This window comes from Prionailurus bengalensis, chromosome A2, assembly GCF_016509475.1.
Source record: "Prionailurus bengalensis isolate Pbe53 chromosome A2, Fcat_Pben_1.1_paternal_pri, whole genome shotgun sequence".
NCBI classification, from domain to species: Eukaryota; Metazoa; Chordata; class Mammalia; order Carnivora; family Felidae; genus Prionailurus; species Prionailurus bengalensis.
Genome location: NC_057348.1, coordinates 28,431,083 through 28,447,445, shown reverse-complemented (window position 1 = coordinate 28,447,445; position 16,363 = coordinate 28,431,083). Strand labels below are relative to the sequence as shown.

Sequence of the window (16,363 nt, the reverse complement as noted above, 5' to 3'; positions counted from 1 at the left end):
GACCATGTTGTTTCTAGTGAGGACATAACCTAAAAGTTAGAATTTGGCTTATGTTGATTTCATTTTCCCCACATCCAAGGACCTCTGGGAGAAGTCTGTGGAAGGGTAGCCTGGTATGGTCTTTGGTTCAAGACCTTGAATTTAAATCTTAGTGTCAGGCGATTTTTCCATATGCTATTGAAGAGGACTGAAGGAAGATCTTCACACATTTCTGAATGTATTCCCTTACTGGATCATACCACCTGAAGTGGACTGTTAAGTAATAGATTTTATCAGTCATGTAATTATATTCTGAATAGCACAATGAGAAATTGCTGGATGTGACAGAATACTCGCAATAGAAGTACATCCGTCGATAAATTGTGAGTGACACATAGCTATAATTGACACTGTAATTAGCCTTACTATTCCATTTTAGCAAAAACCTGTTAGTGGCATTGCTCCACCACAAAAATCCAGATATTTTATGTTTAAAAAGTAGTGGAATCATGTTTCTTGTGCGCATGGTAATCATCATCTTGTATTCATTTGTGTTGGGAGTGTAAATCTGTTCAATGTTAATGTTTAAAATAGAAAATTTTGGGCAATTTTTGTGTTGGTATTTCAGTTTTTTTTTCACATGCCAGAAACCTTAAAAAAAAAAAAAGTTAAATATCCTTGGATGTCTCTTAACCTCTTGGAGGCCTATGGACTGAAAAGGATGTTCACGTGTGGTTTCTGCTTCTGGAAGATCACAGTTGGCTTAAATATACTATACAAACTTTTGGCACTAGTTCAGAGTTGGCATCCTCCCATAACTATCCAGTCTGTGGAAATGAACTTTTATGAATCTTTTGTGATTAATATGAAGAATATAGTATGGATGGAAATGCAGTAGAAAAATTTGATTACTCCAGAAGGAATACATGACATTAGGTGAATTTTTTTTTTCGACTGCAAATTCTTTCTTGAGTATTTGAAAAAAATTTGGGGGGTGGGGTTTGCAGGTGGGGTCTGCCAGGGTGGCTCAGTCAGTTAAGCATCCAACTTTGGCTTAGGTCATGATCTCGTGGTTTGTGAGTATGAGCTCCGTGTCAGGCTCTGTGCTGACAGCTCAGAGCCTGGAGCCTGCTTCGGATTCTGTGTCTCCCTCTCTCTCTGCCCTTCCCTCTGCTCACTCTCTGTCTCTCTCAAAAATAAATTAAAAACGTTTAAAAACATTGTTTTGAGTATGTTGACACACAGTGTTCCATGAGATTCAGGTACGCAACATGATTCCACCAGTCTATGTGTTAGGCCATACTCGCCACAAGTGAAGCTACCATTTGTCATCATAAAGTATTACTTTAATATCCTAACCTGTAAGTTCCCCTCTGCTATTGAAGTCTATATGAAGATAGAGTTTGGGTTATTTTTACTGCTAAGATGACCCTCAGTCTCCATCAGACCAAGAAGTCATGCCATACTTTGTCCTTCAGTTTAGAAATCTGCTTCCTTTTTATTCAGGCTTCTGTCTTTTCCTCTTGAGCTGGTTATCTACAAACACAGGTTGTTGATTTTCTAAATGACTCCAGGCCTCAATACTGGTGTTCTAGACCTCCACCACCTGTGTTTGACTTGGCAGGAAATGTTTTTTAAGTGACATAAATAATTTTAAATTTTATACATTTTTGCATGTAAGATCCTGTGTTTAATACTCAAGGTCAGGTTGAAGTGGAAAACACATAGAGGTCATTTATTCATTCTGTTCATCTTGCTTTACTATATGAAAAGTACTTTAGGAGCAAATACTTTTTACAGGTGGGTTCTTTAAGAATGGGTCTCTAGTGGGTCAGTGAGAGAAGGGGGTTGATAATTCACATTATGTGAGGATATTTGAAAATATTTCCTTGGAAAGCTTGTCCCGTGTATGATCATGGTAGAAAATAAAAGTATACAGAGAAGACAATAAAATTATTTCAAACCCATTTTGTAACAGGCAAATCATTCTTAATTTCCAGATTTTCCCTATGGTATGTATACACACAAATGATTTAAACATTTTTTTGTTTACTCATTGTACTCTGAAAATAAATGACTATTTATATTCTAAAAGGTTACATATAATTTATATAAGTATAAGGTTATGTAATTATATAAATATAAGGTTTTATATAGTTATATAATTACAGGGTTATATGTTATAATTCCATAAATACAAGGTTATATATATCATAAATATAATCTCATATCTGATTTGTATTTTATTCTTTCACTGGAAGAATCAGCTATAAAGCAGATGTCATTACTGAGTGGGAAGTGGTGGCCAGAATGTTAACAGATCCAGAGTTCTGGGGTAGACAGTAGAGGGAGTAAGTGTAAATACTTGTCAGGATGTTGACCCTGCACATTAGGATTGCCATGAGAACTCCTCAAAACAACCCAAAGGATCTCCAGGTAGAAGCCAGGCCAGTTAAATTAAACTATGTGGGAAAGGGCTGTTGGTGAGGATGTTGAGAAACTGGAACCTTCATTCTTTGTTGGTGATAATGTAAAATGGTAGAATCTCTAAGGAAAACAGTTTGGCAGTTTCTCAAAAAGTTAAATACAGAGTTTCCATATGACCCAGAAATTCCACAGCTAGGTATACACCCAAGAGAATTGAGAACATAGGCTAACACAGAAGCTTGTACCTGAGTGTTCATAGCAACACTGTTAATACCAGCCCAAAAGGAGAAAGAACTCAAATGTCCACCAACTGGTGAATGGTTTTAAAAAAAATGTAGTACATATATACAATGGGATGAGTCTGCCTTTAAAAGGAATGACACCTGATACCTGCTACAACGTGGATGAACATTGAAACATTATGCCAAGTGAAAGAAGCCAGACACAAAAAGCTACATATTATAGAATTCCATTTTACATGAAATGTCCAGACTGGCAAATACGTAGAGACAGAAAGTAGATCAGTGCTTGCCAAGGGCTGTGGAGAGGGGGACATGTGACCTATTTGCTCATGGATGTGGTGTTTCTTTTTGGAGTGAAGAAAATCTGTGATCATTGCACAGCTTTGTGATTATCCATCACTGGCTTGTACATTTAAACAGGTGAATGTTATGTGTGAGTTGTAGCTCAATTTTTAAAAAATTTGAGGGCATAGGGACATTAAAAAAAAAAAAGGTCCTAAGATGATTTTCACATATAATAGTGAAGACCCACTTTAAAAAATGGAATTTGAAAACTGAGTGTCCTGTAATTTAAATCTTTGTCTTCACTCATTGAATGAATTACCAAACAAGGCCTTGCATAGCTGGTCCTACCCTACCTTTTAAATCTGTCTCCTCACCTTTCTGTTTTGCTTCCTGCTCTTAGACTCTGCTCTCCCTACTAGCCCTCTGTTCCTTCCATTTCTTGAAGACCTGATGCTCATTCTTGCCTGGGCACTGGTTTCCTTTGCACGGAACACTCTGTCCCCAGATGTTCGAATATAATGAGCTCTGCCTCATTCAGATATTTACTTCCCTTTCCACTAAACCTATTACTTCATCCCCCTCTGAGTCACTACCTACTTCTGTACCCTAATTATTTCCTTCAAATCACAATCAGGAATATCTCGGCTTGCTGATGGTTTTGGTGCCCACTGCTCACTGATGCTTCTCACCATGCCCTTACAATGCTCCATGAGAAAAGGGGTCTGGTCTGGCATGGTCACTGGTAGAATAGTATTTAGAAAATAGTAGACACATAATAAATACTTGTTGGCTGAGTACGTGATTAGTTTAATGAGGAACTAATCCAAGGAAAGACTCCTTGAGTGTAGGCAATCCCTGACACCTTTGTAGTAGAAGGGGAAGGAACCAGGGGAGTGAGATCAGAGTTGGTGGCAACACATGAAAGTGACAGGGGAGAGTGGAGGGGCAGAGGTTGCTGATGAAGTGAGAGCTTGAAAAAGCGTTGGCATTTTGAAATGCTTATGTGTTTTCTGTTTATAAATAGCGGAGCTTGAGGGCTTGTTTTTTTTTAACAATTGAAAATTTTTCTTTAGTGACACCATAGGTTGATGAGTTAATCCACTTTACTAAAAATTGTTTTTCTTTGTATAAAAATGTTAAGGTACGCCTTTATTTGCTTGCATTCTCAGACACTTGAGGCTGTCTTTCTTTTTGTTCTTGTCATTTTCTTATGGTATATTCTTCTGTCTCCTGTGGAATTTTGACATCTGCCTGTAAGTAAGAAGGTTTTATAAGTTTCCTAAACCTAAACTATGTCTCAGCTATCCATTTATGTGCCTTGATTGTTTTCCAAGTCCCCAGTAAAATGTGTTTGAGAGCCTGGCCAGCTGAAAATATGCTGTTTCTCAGTGTGATCACAGGTCATTTTTCCTGGTAAGGTTGCTCTTAGAATTCGTTAGCCAGCAGCTTTTCGAGCTCATTTACATTTTTGGTTGGCTAACCTTTGAGTTCCCAGTTTTTAAATAAAGTGAATTGGAATCAAAACATATTTACCACTTGGTAGAAGTATCTGGACTTATTTGCAATGTGGTTTCTTCTTATGACTCTCAGAGACTTGTCATGCATTCTAGGGTTGGTCTAGATTCCTGCCATTTGCAAAGTCTTATCAGGATATAAAAAGAGAAAATTATTTTATTTATTCTATTTTTTATTTTTATTTTTGAAATTTATCGTCAGATTGGTTTCCATACAACACCCAGTGAAGAGCAAATCATTTTAAAAGTAAATCTTAGTGGGGCGCCTGGGTGACTCAGTCAGTTGGGTGTCCAACTTTGGCTCAGGTCGTGATCACAAGGTTCGTGTGTTTGAGCCCCACATTGGGCTCTGTGCTGACGGATCGGAGCCTGGAGCCTGCTTTGGATTCTTTGTCTCTCTCTCTCTCTCTCTGCCCCCCTGCTTGTGCTCTCTCTCTCACTCTCTCAAAAATAAACATTATGAAAATTAAAAAAAAAGTAAATCTTATCACTCCCATCCATAATGGAATGACACACTTATTTTTCAAGGTAAAATCTAACTTTTTCATTCTTTTACCAAAAAGACAGTGTTTCTTTTTCATCGTGCCTGGCTTCTTGGGTCCCTGGGAGACTTCTCTTGTCATGGCAGACTATTCATCACAGATTGTTTTAGCTGGGATAGTTAGTCATTTCCTCCTACATTATATATTCCTGAGGAATAACAAATTTTTATTAAAGATCTGGAGAATTGAAGAACACCCAATGCTGACAATGTTATGGGGAAATAGGCCTTTTGCCTATATTACTTTGAATGTAAATTTTTATAAGCCTTTTGTGAGAGATAGTTAGCAGTACATGTCAATAGCTTTGAAGATTCATTATCCTTTGAACACAGTGATTCTCACATCTAGGAACTGAGCTCAAAGAGATACACAAACATTGATGTACGGAACACATTTCACATAGCATTGTCAGGAGAATTAAATAAGTGTTTATGTAGAAATCGGCTGGAATGAAAATACGGAGTATGGTATTAGCTGTTATTTCTATTTAATCAGGTGCTACTTTTTCACCAACTCTGCTCTGCCTCTAATATGGAGAAAATAGCAGTCACCTAATGGTAGTGCAGTGCCAAATACATGGTTTTACTTGCATTTTAGTTTGACAATTCTGTACTGGATATAGGAAAGCGGTTTTCTAAGCAACTTGGCAATATTATGTGTTAGCTGGCAGTTAACAATTACTTGTTGAATGAAATGTGGCATGACTGTTTGACAGCATACAATACCAACAATGGTATGATGACTAGCTTTATAAAATACTTGCTAAATGCTTTCCATGTGTCCTTGAGAACAAGGGACTGTTGTTATCCCCACTTTACGGACTTGTCCTAGAGCTGTGTTCTTAACTTCATTATCCCAGGGGTTCTGCTGGGGTTGGGCTGGGGAGGAGCTTAAGAATCTACTGTTTTAGAAAAGCTCCCGAAATGATTTTAATTGGAACAAGTGCTCTAGGAAAGTCCTTCTCAACCTTTGATGCATGGACAACACCGCTTGGAATCTTGTGTAACTACAGAATGATGCAGTGGGTTTGGGTGGGGGAGAGCTTGGCTATCTGCATTTCTAACATCTCTCAGGTGATACTGACCTTGTTGGTCCTCAGACCACATTTTGAGTAGACACCTCTTGCAGTGCTTGGCAAAATGTGAAGACTTAACATTTGTTCCAAAGAAATCATTTGCTTTGGGAAAAGAGAAAGTAATCATGAAACGAGGTCCTGGTAGTCTGTTGGTTACGATTTTGCATCCTCACTAACATGGTCTGGTAGGTGCCTTTGCTAAAATCCTGAGTTTCTCAAACTTGGGTTGTTGGGTTTTGAAGAGTCCTCACATTCTCAAAGGGAGTTTATATTTTGTGTTCTCCATTTGATAAAATAATGGGAAAATAATGGACATAGGCATGTATTCCGAATCACCAGATGACTGACTTACAAGGATACTGCCGTGTGGTTTTGGCACCAAAGGATTCCCTTATTGTGACAGTACCTTTGGTTTAGGGATTCTGAAAGCGCGGTCTCTGGAGTCCTAGATTCCCAAGTTTGGGAAGTCCTTAAAGGTGTCTTGTCTGAATAATATCCTTTAAAGGAGATCTTGTGAGGTTCACAGTGAATTTGAGTAAGCCACTTGACTTCCCCCCTTATTCAATGTCTCTAAAATGAGGGAACTGGATCTAAGTTATCTCTGTGGGCCTTTTCTGCCTCAAATTCTAGAATTGATTTTTCTTTTGGGGGACAAGGTTAAAAGCATACGGTAGTTATTTCAGTTGGACGTTAACATCACATTGGAAAGCAAACCAGGAAGAAACCTGATCTACCCTGAAGTGAGCTGTTGTCATCTCCCGTTGTTAATGGTTGGGAAATTTAACATTTTAGAGCTTTTGCTTTTGTGCCCATTGAACCTTATTTCACTGCAAATTAGGCTGCCTATCTAGCCCTATCAGAAAATGGCTGATCAAATCCACTGAGTCACAAAATTAAATGTGAATAGTCAATAGAGACCTTTTCTTTACTTCCTTTCTCTGTACTATGTTTTGAAGACAGAGTTCTAAAAATAACGTGATGCTACTGGCTGCTGTGAATTCTAGGAGATAGGCAGAGACAGGTTGCAGGAAGTAGAGAGGTTAAGAGAGGGTACAAATAACTTCCACAGCAGAAATGATGGAAAATAGAGACTGATTTAACACATTGAAGGCACATATTTTTAGTTCAAGATAACAGATGTTATTATTAAGGAATATAAGTTAAAGAATTGGCTTAAAATATAAGACCTGGGGTTTTCATTAACATGCTATTATTTATAAACAGGCAAATGCAGGTCTCAGTCACTGTTGCTGGAGTCAGCCTTCTATTTCTGTCTTAGCTGAGGCTGCTAATAAGTCTAAGGGCCTAAACATTGGGCTGAGGTCCTTAACCCAGTGCTTGGTTTTCTGGATGCCAGTAGCTGTCATCTCCATATTTATTAAGAAACCGAGATCCTGGGAGATGATTTTCTCCAGGAATTCAACAGAAGATTGGTACATCCAGTCTTCTTGTTTGATTAAAAAAAAATCAGCAATTTTACTTTCGCTTGAAATACAATTGCTTTTGGTCATCTTCATGTGAGAGGAGAGTATTTAATATTTATCTCAGCCTTGCAGACAGTTTGAGATCCTAGAGATGCAGGAATCTTCCCATCACACAGTATTGGCTCTTAGCCATTTCTCTACTTGTGTTCCTCTTATAGTTGCTGGAGTGTTCCTTTTCTACTGAAATTAAAACTTGAGGAAGCATGTCTTTTAACAGCACAAATGGGCAGAATTTTACCACAATTAAAGAAGAAGCTGAATTGGATTTGGGTAAAGAGATAAATAGTACCACTTTTGGTAATATTTCTTGTGACATAGATGTGCTTTACTTACACCATCAGCCACTGTTTTCAGATGAGATCTCTGAGGGTACAAATCTCCAGCATATCAGTAACTATATGAAATTACAATGCTATATTATTTCAATGCCTCAGAAGGTGGACTTGGGAAGGATGGGGAAGCTATCTGAAAGAGACCTAAGGGGGTAAGAATATGCCATGGGACTTAGAGATTGATCTGCATTTATAATGGGAAATTGAGCATTAGTTTAGACTATAATAAGAATAGCCTCTATTGACACTTGTACCCCAATGTTTACAGCAGCACTTTCAACAATAGCCAAAGCATGGGAAGAGCCCAAATGTCCATCAACTGATGAATGGATAAAGATGTGGTCTATATACATAACGGAATACTACTTGGCAATGAGAAAGAATAGAATCATGACATTTGCAGCAATGTGGGTGGAACTGGAGGGCATTATGCTAGGTGGAATAAATAAGAGAAAGACAGATATCCTATGTTTTCACTCATATGTGGAACTTGAGAAACTTACCAGAAGATGGGGGGAAGAGAAGGGGAAAAATAATTTGAAACAGGGAGGCAAACCATAAGAGACTCTTAAATACAGAGAACAAACTGAGGGTTGATGGGGAGGGGCAGGGTAGAGGGGGAAATGAGTGATGGGCATTGAGGAGGGTGCTCGTTGGGATGAACACTGGGTGTTGTATGTAAGCGATGAATCCTGGGAATCTATCCCCGAAACCAAGAGCACACTGCACACACTGTATGTTAGCCAACTTGACAATAAATTATACTAAAAAAATAAATTAAAAAATTAAAGAATAGCCTCTACTGAATGAAATAGGATGTATAATTTTCATATCCACGGGAAAAAAAATTGACCTAGTCAGTGGAAGGTAGGAAGGAAAATAAAGTGAAGCAAGAAGAAGATGAAAACAAAAGTGAAATAGGATGTTCCAAATAAGCTCGAAGAATAATTGGCATAAATGCATGAGGTTAAACTAATCAAGGTAGGTTGTTCCATGGATGGAAACTAAATGCTATATTATTTATAAAGTACATTTAAAAGGACACAGTCTAATGATAAGGGGATCCCCGCAAGCTCAATGTTTGGCTCAAGTAATTAGAGTGACTGTGACATGGTAAATCTGAAGAAATAAGGAAAGGGGGAAAAAAACAGGGGAAACAAACATAAGAGCAGAAAATAAGCAGTAATAGACAAAATTAATAAAAGCAAAGAACGGAAAGAAAAGGTTCTTTGAAGCTTAATAGGTAAGATATGAATCCCAGGATGACTGATAAAAATATATATGTTATGAATAGGTACAAAATAAGTAAGGTAAATACGGATTGCAGTTTCAATATGTTAAAGAGAATGTGAGTTTTTACCAATAAAGATTAATTTAGGTGAAAAAAAAATGATTTAGGCTAAATTTATCCTAAAAAAAATGATGCAAGAAATAAACCCCATAATCAGTAAGCATTAAATAAATTGTAATGCTTATCAAGACAATCTTCCCTGTAATATAAAAATAGGCCTAGACAGTTTGACAAGTAGTTCTATTTAAGTCTCAAGGAACAGAAAATCCTTGTTTATAAAACTTCTTGTTGAACAGAGAAAAGCCAACCTATAAGTTGGATTTCTTTTTTAGACAAAAACCACGTTAAAAAGCATTGGCTAACTTAGAACATGATAAAAAACTAAGATTCAAATCCAGCAGTGTATTAAAAAATAATTTGACTAAGTGTAATTTTTTAAAAGGTGAAAGGATGTTTTAGCATTTAAAAGTGTTACTGTAATTTATCACATTAATGACAAAGAATAAGAAGTTGTGTGATCAATGACAAAGGGATAAAAATTGTTAAAACTAAGTTTTTTCTTTTTTAAGGAATCAGCCCTTAGCCAACTTAAAATAGAGATTTTTTTTTAGCTTGATAAAGTCTTTGTACTAAAAAAGTATGGCAGACATCATTCCTAGTGGATTTATACTCAAAGGTTTAAACTCATTGCTTTACCTTTCAACACATTACCAGATACCAAACCAGTGCAGCAAGATTAAAAAAAAAAAAAAGCACAAAAGCAGAAAGATTGAAGTGAGAAGGTAATTGTCATTATTTCTAAGGAAAATCATTTATATAGGAAACCAAAAAGAATCAGCAGAAACTATTAGTAGCAATCCAACGGTTTGCCAGCTTGGAAGGGGTTGCAGCTTGGAAGGGCAACATATAAAAATCAATAGCTTTCCTCTGTATTGGGAATAACCAATTATAAACTATGATGATGATAAGATATCATTTATAATAGTGACATAAACTAAAAGCTATCTAGGAATAAATCTAAGAAAGAATTCATAAAACATATAAGGGAAATTTAAAACCCTATTACAAGAGTTTTATTATAGTATTATAGAACGTAAAAGCAGCATTCATAAATGGATTGATTGAATATTATGAAGGTGTCGCATTTCCTCCATTAAAATTTAAATTCAGTGTAATTCCAATCAACATCTCAGGAATAATTTTTTTTCATGGGGCAGACCTGAATCTACAATTTATATGGGAGAATAAAGATAAAGAAGGATTTTTTTTTTTCTTACAAGGCATTAACATTATACAACAGAAGTTGGCAAATTACAGCCCACAAGCCTAGCCCAGGCTGCCACCTGTTCTTATGAATAAAGTTTTATTTGGACACAGCCACATCCATTTACTATGTATTGTCTTTGGCTGCTTTTATTCTGCCATAACAGGGATGAGTGGTTAGAACAGACTGTGTGCCCAGCTGAATCTGGCCCTTTAGAGAAAAAATTTGGCATCATTGTTCTTCAGCATCTGGCATAGAATCACAATATCTTAAGTACAGACTCCTCCCTTTACACATAAGGGAATTTGGTGTAATCATTCCCAGCAATTGGTGTTAGGAAACTGTTTCACAAAAGGAAAAAAATTAAACCATTTTCATATTTTATACCAGAAGCAAAGTTTCAAGTAGATTAAATACCTGTTAAAACTATGAAGCTGATGGGGTGGCTGGGTGGTGCAGTCGGTTAAGCGTCCGACTTCAGCCAGGTCACGATCTCGCGGTCCGTGAGTTCGAGCCCCGCGTCAGGCTCTGGGCTGATGGCTCAGAGCCTGGAGCCTGTTTCCGATTCTGTGTCTCCCTCTCTCTCTGCCCCTCCCCCGTTCATGCTCTGTCTCTCTCTGTCCCCAAAATAAATAAACGTTGAAAAAAAAATTAAAAAAAAAAACTATAAAGCTGATAGACAAAAATTTAAGATATTATTTTGGTAACCTTATAGTGGAGACAGGTTTGTTACATAAGATTCACAGGGCACAACCATAAAAAGAAAATTGATCAATACATCAAAATGAATGCTTCCTGTTTAATGTATCATATGATAGGAAAACTAACAGATGGTGAGAATATAATTGTCATGTTTAATAGGCCAAGATCCATATTTAAATATACAGGGGGCTCTGAAAAATCAGAAAATAGAAGGGAGGAAACCACTACAAAAGGGCAAAGTATGAATTGGCAATTCAAGGAGGAGAAATATGTACTTATACATACCACACTAGAGACAAAAGTAAAGGGTTCCATTTTGTCTATCATACCAGTAAAAGCTACCTAATCAGGTACTCTCAAGTGCCGGCAAGAATGTGAGTAACTAGAAGACTAAACATACTGATGCTGGGAATGCAGACTGGTGCTTCTATTTTAGAAAATCTAAATATTAAAACCAAATAATGGGACTCTAGCCTAGATACCCAGGGAAATCTATGTAAGGGTGGTCATCTGTGATATTTGTGGTTCAAGATTGGAGATAAGCTAGTCCTTTGGCACTAGAGGGAAAACTATAATGTAATCCAGTGAGAGGGAATAGGCATTGGGAAGGAATGAATTACGCGTACCTAGAGCACCATGAATGAGTCTCTAAAACAGTGTTGACGGGGGGAGAAAAAGGCAGAGTGACATTTAAAGCATGATATGATTTATATACAAATTAAAAAAAAACATGCAGGAGCCCTATGTATTTTTGACATGGCAATATTTATAAAAATGCAATTAAGATTATAAACAATACATTAATCATGAAAAAGTGAAGCTCTGTGGTTGAAAGAATGGAACTGGGCATAGAGGATGAAGGAGAAATGATGAGAAAAATGAAAACCAAATGAAGCGTTTTTCATGGACTCTAAGTAGGGGCTTATCAACTAGAGCCTGTGCTGAAGTCAATTCTGTACAATCATCCTTTAGAGGAAACAAATTCTGGGCACATTAGTCCTAACAGCATTGTTAGATCCAGCTTCTCAAACAATGTCACCAGGTATGGGTCTCTGTATCTTAGCTCTGCCCACCTCTCTGGATGTCAGGTGGACTCTTTTTAGTGTAACTTTTAGTTGTTTTGGTTCATGTGAGCAGATTGGCAACTCAGCAGAAAGAAAGTTCTTCCCTTTAGCATCAGCAGTAATCTTCTTGTGGATCTCCTTTTTTTTCAGAGGCTCGTGTTTTGTCCTGTGTCTGCTTTTGAACCAGCCATGTGACAGAAGCCTAAGGATGCCTGAATCACTTTCCTGTCCCTAGAGTCAGGCAGTGGGAATAGCCCCACAAACAGAATATGGTGGGGGGTGGGTATTACCCAAAGAAAAATCAGGATGGTATGGACAGAAATACAGAAAGTAGATGCTGGGCAGGCAACCTACCCCCCACCCCCAGCAAAAACCAAGTAAGGTTAATAATAATCATAAGACATACCAAGAGCTGTAGTGGAATTGAATCAATGCTGTTTGCAGAATGACTGAAATGAAATGCCATGTTTATTTAAAAAATTGTGGGGGAAATGAAAAAAGGTTAACTCTAAATATCTGAAGCACTGCCACTTGCACGATATGTATTTCATCCTCTCCAAGGCATGAATTCATGACAAACAAATAGACTTGGAGGAAGGGCAACTATGTAATGGCTGGAATTGATTGTCTTAGAAGCAATGAATAGTGAGCTTCCCATCACTGGGTATATTCATGCATAGTCTAGCCAGTTAGTTGGCCAAGATTCTGTAGGGAAGGACCCAAGGATTGGGAAAATAATTGGGTTTGATCATGGTTCTCAATCCTTTGGGCAGCTTACTCAAGCATAGATTGCTTGGCCCTTTCCCAGAGTTTCTGCTTTGGTAGGTCCAGAGTAGGAATTCAGAATTTACATTTCTAAGTAGTTCCCAGGTGATGCTGGTGTTACTGGTCCAGGAAACACACCTTAAGAACCACTGGGTACATTGGTTTTCAATATCCTCATTGGCCTGTCATTTTTATTAGCTAGTTGTAAATGTTCTGAAAACCAGTATTGTATCTTTGAGGCAAACCTTCTATTTTATGTCTTAGTCCCTGACATGTGTTAGGTTCTTGCCATGTGGGCACTTCTAGATGGTAGTAGATGACATTTGCATGGCCCTCTGTATCTTGTGAGTCTTTGAGAACATGAGGATCATTAAACAGTTGTACATTTGTTGGTATGCTTTGTAAAATAGTCAACCATTTACTGACATTGTTTTGTAATCTTCTGGTTTCCCATGGATTGATCTATTCTCACAGATTTATAGGAGGATAGTTTCTGAATTGGAAAATGAGTGGTTTTCCAAGGAGGGTCTTAGTTACTCAGGAAGTAACGTTGCCATGCATAAGCATAGGAATGATGGAAAACCCTTACTTGGTACCCAAATGCTACGCACCGCATACTGATTCAGTCATATTCCACTCCCATGATTCCCCCCCCAAAAGAGAATATGAAATATTTCACAACCTGCATTAACCAGGAATTGTTCTCCTCTTGAAGTCTGTTATGCTATTTCTTGTTTCTCAAAATTTTTCCCTTCAATTTTGGAATTTTTACTAGAATAGTTCTTTGGAAGTGCTCATGTTTTGGTAGTTATAGGCAAGGTCAAACGGTGTTTGTACCTTTTCTAAATTGCTTTTACATAAATAAAGATGAAACCATTTGAGAAAAGCATTTAAGAATTAAATGGTTTATAGTCCATGCTTAACAATTAAAAATTTCAGCTTAGCAAAAATGATGAAATGAATGGATAAAAATAACCTGACAGGTGCAACCTAGTAACTTTGGGTTAAGGTGACGACTTGAATTACAGAGGGATTTAAGAAGACTGTTTTGTTGTCCTTGTGCAAGCTTCTGCTTAAAAACAAGGCAACACTGGGTAAGGAGAGGAGAGTATTTTAGGAGGATTTGCCAAGAATCCATTTTAGTGGACTTAAATGGGGAACAGCTTCAGTGATTTCTACTTTGCAACTAACAATCTGTAGTATTGGAATTTGCTTTTTTTAGAGTTGTATATAATCTGAGTTTCTCATCTGAATTTTACAAAGTCTCATTTCCTAAATCATCTTCTTTTTCAGGTTTCAACCGTGAGGAAATGTCATTCAGATTTGGCCAACACCTCATCAAGCCCTCTGTGGTTTTTCTCAAAACAGAACTGTCCTTTGCTCTTGTGAACAGGAAACCTGTGGTACCAGGACGTATCCTTTTTGTTTTGTTTTGTTTTAAGAGAGGAAAAATAAAATGCCTCTGAACTTAACAGACCAGAAGATTGCAGCATTGGCTTCCAATGTCGGTCTGAAAAAGAAAAGGGCTCCGCCTTCCTCCCCCTTTGGAGAAACCAGGTAAGATGTTGCATTTATTCCGAATCCAGTTGGTGGCACCAGTAATATGCTTGATCAATGTTGCAGAACTTTCTGAAAAGAGTTGCTTAGCAACCGTGGCTTTGGAGGTGAATTTTTACTTGACCTTTTCACTATAGTAGCTGTGTAAATAAATAGGTGCTTCTAAAGTGGGCCTAGTGAATATCATGGATACTTTGTTTTCAGTTATCAGTAGCAAATCTTAATAGTAAGATAGAGATTGGCTGGCACTTTTGTGATGTGGAAATAAGGTATTACCTAAGGATTTGTGATTGACTTGGTGTCTTTACCTTTTAGGGATCATTCTAGTAAATTCATATACCTCAATATACCTAACAAAATAGTCATTTTCATTTTAGGATCTGAAATAGCATTTTTTTTTTCTTGGAGAGCATCCCAGCTTCTGGATGGTCATCCAGTATCATTGGTGGTAGAGTTTTATTTCTCTCTGACCATTGACTTGTTGTCTTTCCTGCCACTGACTTCATTGGAAGCTTTATTCTTTGCAGCGGGAGCAGCAGGAATTGGTGAAATGTTCTGGAGTTATTTTTGTGTTTGCTTAGAGTGTCACTCGTGACTGTGTGCAAATGACTTTTGTACTGATGCTTTAGAGTTATTTTTTTCTCTTTCCCTCTAATTTAATTTACTATGCAGAGGGCAATAAAGTATAAAATTTCATATTTTAAGATAATAAACATTTTCCACACTAAGACATGATTTTACTTTGAAATAAATGTCTCTGTAATTTTGAATCTATAAGTATCTCAAGATTTTTTTTCCAGAGTAAATTAAAATTGTGTGTGTGTATATGTATGTATGTATATATATATATATACATACATACATATATGTATGTATGTATATATATACATACATATATGTATGTATGTATATATATACATACATACATATATGTATGTATGTATGTGTGTATATATATGTGTGTGTGTGTGTGTGTGTGTGTGTGTGTATATATATATATATATAATTTTTTTCCCCTATGGGAATTTTCAAAGTGTGTGAGAACTTCAGGAATAATCTCCTTTCTGGGCCATATACCTGATGTAACATTGAAAAAAAACACAAATAAGAAAAAAAGCACCAAAAGAGAATTGTGATTTTATGGTAGACACCGGATTGCTTGAATTTAATTTTGATTAAATAAATTATGTACATTTATAAAACTAATGATAACAGCAATAAACTACTAATACAAATTACTTCTTGATATTTACCTTTAAATTTATAAAAATAGTCTAAATTATAAATGGTAAATATTTAAAAATATTATTTCTTGTCTACTGAAGTAAAAATAAAAGCTGGAATGGTTCAGGAAAGTCCTATAAAAAAAGAAAAATTTTCAAGCTGTATGTCAATTTTATATGGAGTTCTTCTAAGAGACTTTGAAGTTCTTAAAATGACAGAAGCATTTTATTTTTTCGTTTGATTCTGCTGCAAGTTTGTGGTTGTCTTTTTCCTCTGTGGATTTTTTTTTTAATGGTTGAGCATTCTGGTGTCAAAAGAATATGGTTGAAATGCCATATCTCTTTGAGTGCCAGCTTTAATTGACTTTTATCTTCTATCAAAGAGGGGACCTGGGATGAAAATGTGATTTTAGATGAACAAATTTTAATACCTTGCCCTGGAAGGTTGCAGAGTTGTACTGCTTTTTTAATGGTTAATAATAGAATGAATTTAGCTTTGTAGTTTTTTTAATTCATATCTTGATAGCAGAAAACTTGATTTTCATGGTCTTTTTAACAAATTTTGTCAGGTGTGATGCAAGATATAGGTCATAGACATGCTTGTACTTCAGTTGAGG

The 16,363-nt window shown here is 36.6% G+C and overlaps 1 protein-coding gene across 3 annotated transcripts in view; it reads left to right on the top strand.

The window, feature by feature from the left end:
* FHIT (fragile histidine triad diadenosine triphosphatase) overlaps positions 1-16,363 on the top strand; it is a 1,429,439-nt gene that overhangs the window by 627,659 nt on the left and 785,417 nt on the right. For all 3 annotated transcript variants that reach the window (XM_043587808.1, XM_043587809.1, XM_043587810.1), the window contains one exon: positions 14,260-14,379. In XM_043587808.1, the coding sequence (XP_043443743.1) occupies positions 14,277-14,379 (103 nt within the window). In that variant the 5' untranslated portion in view covers positions 14,260-14,276. The remainder of the gene's footprint in view (positions 1-14,259; positions 14,380-16,363) is intronic.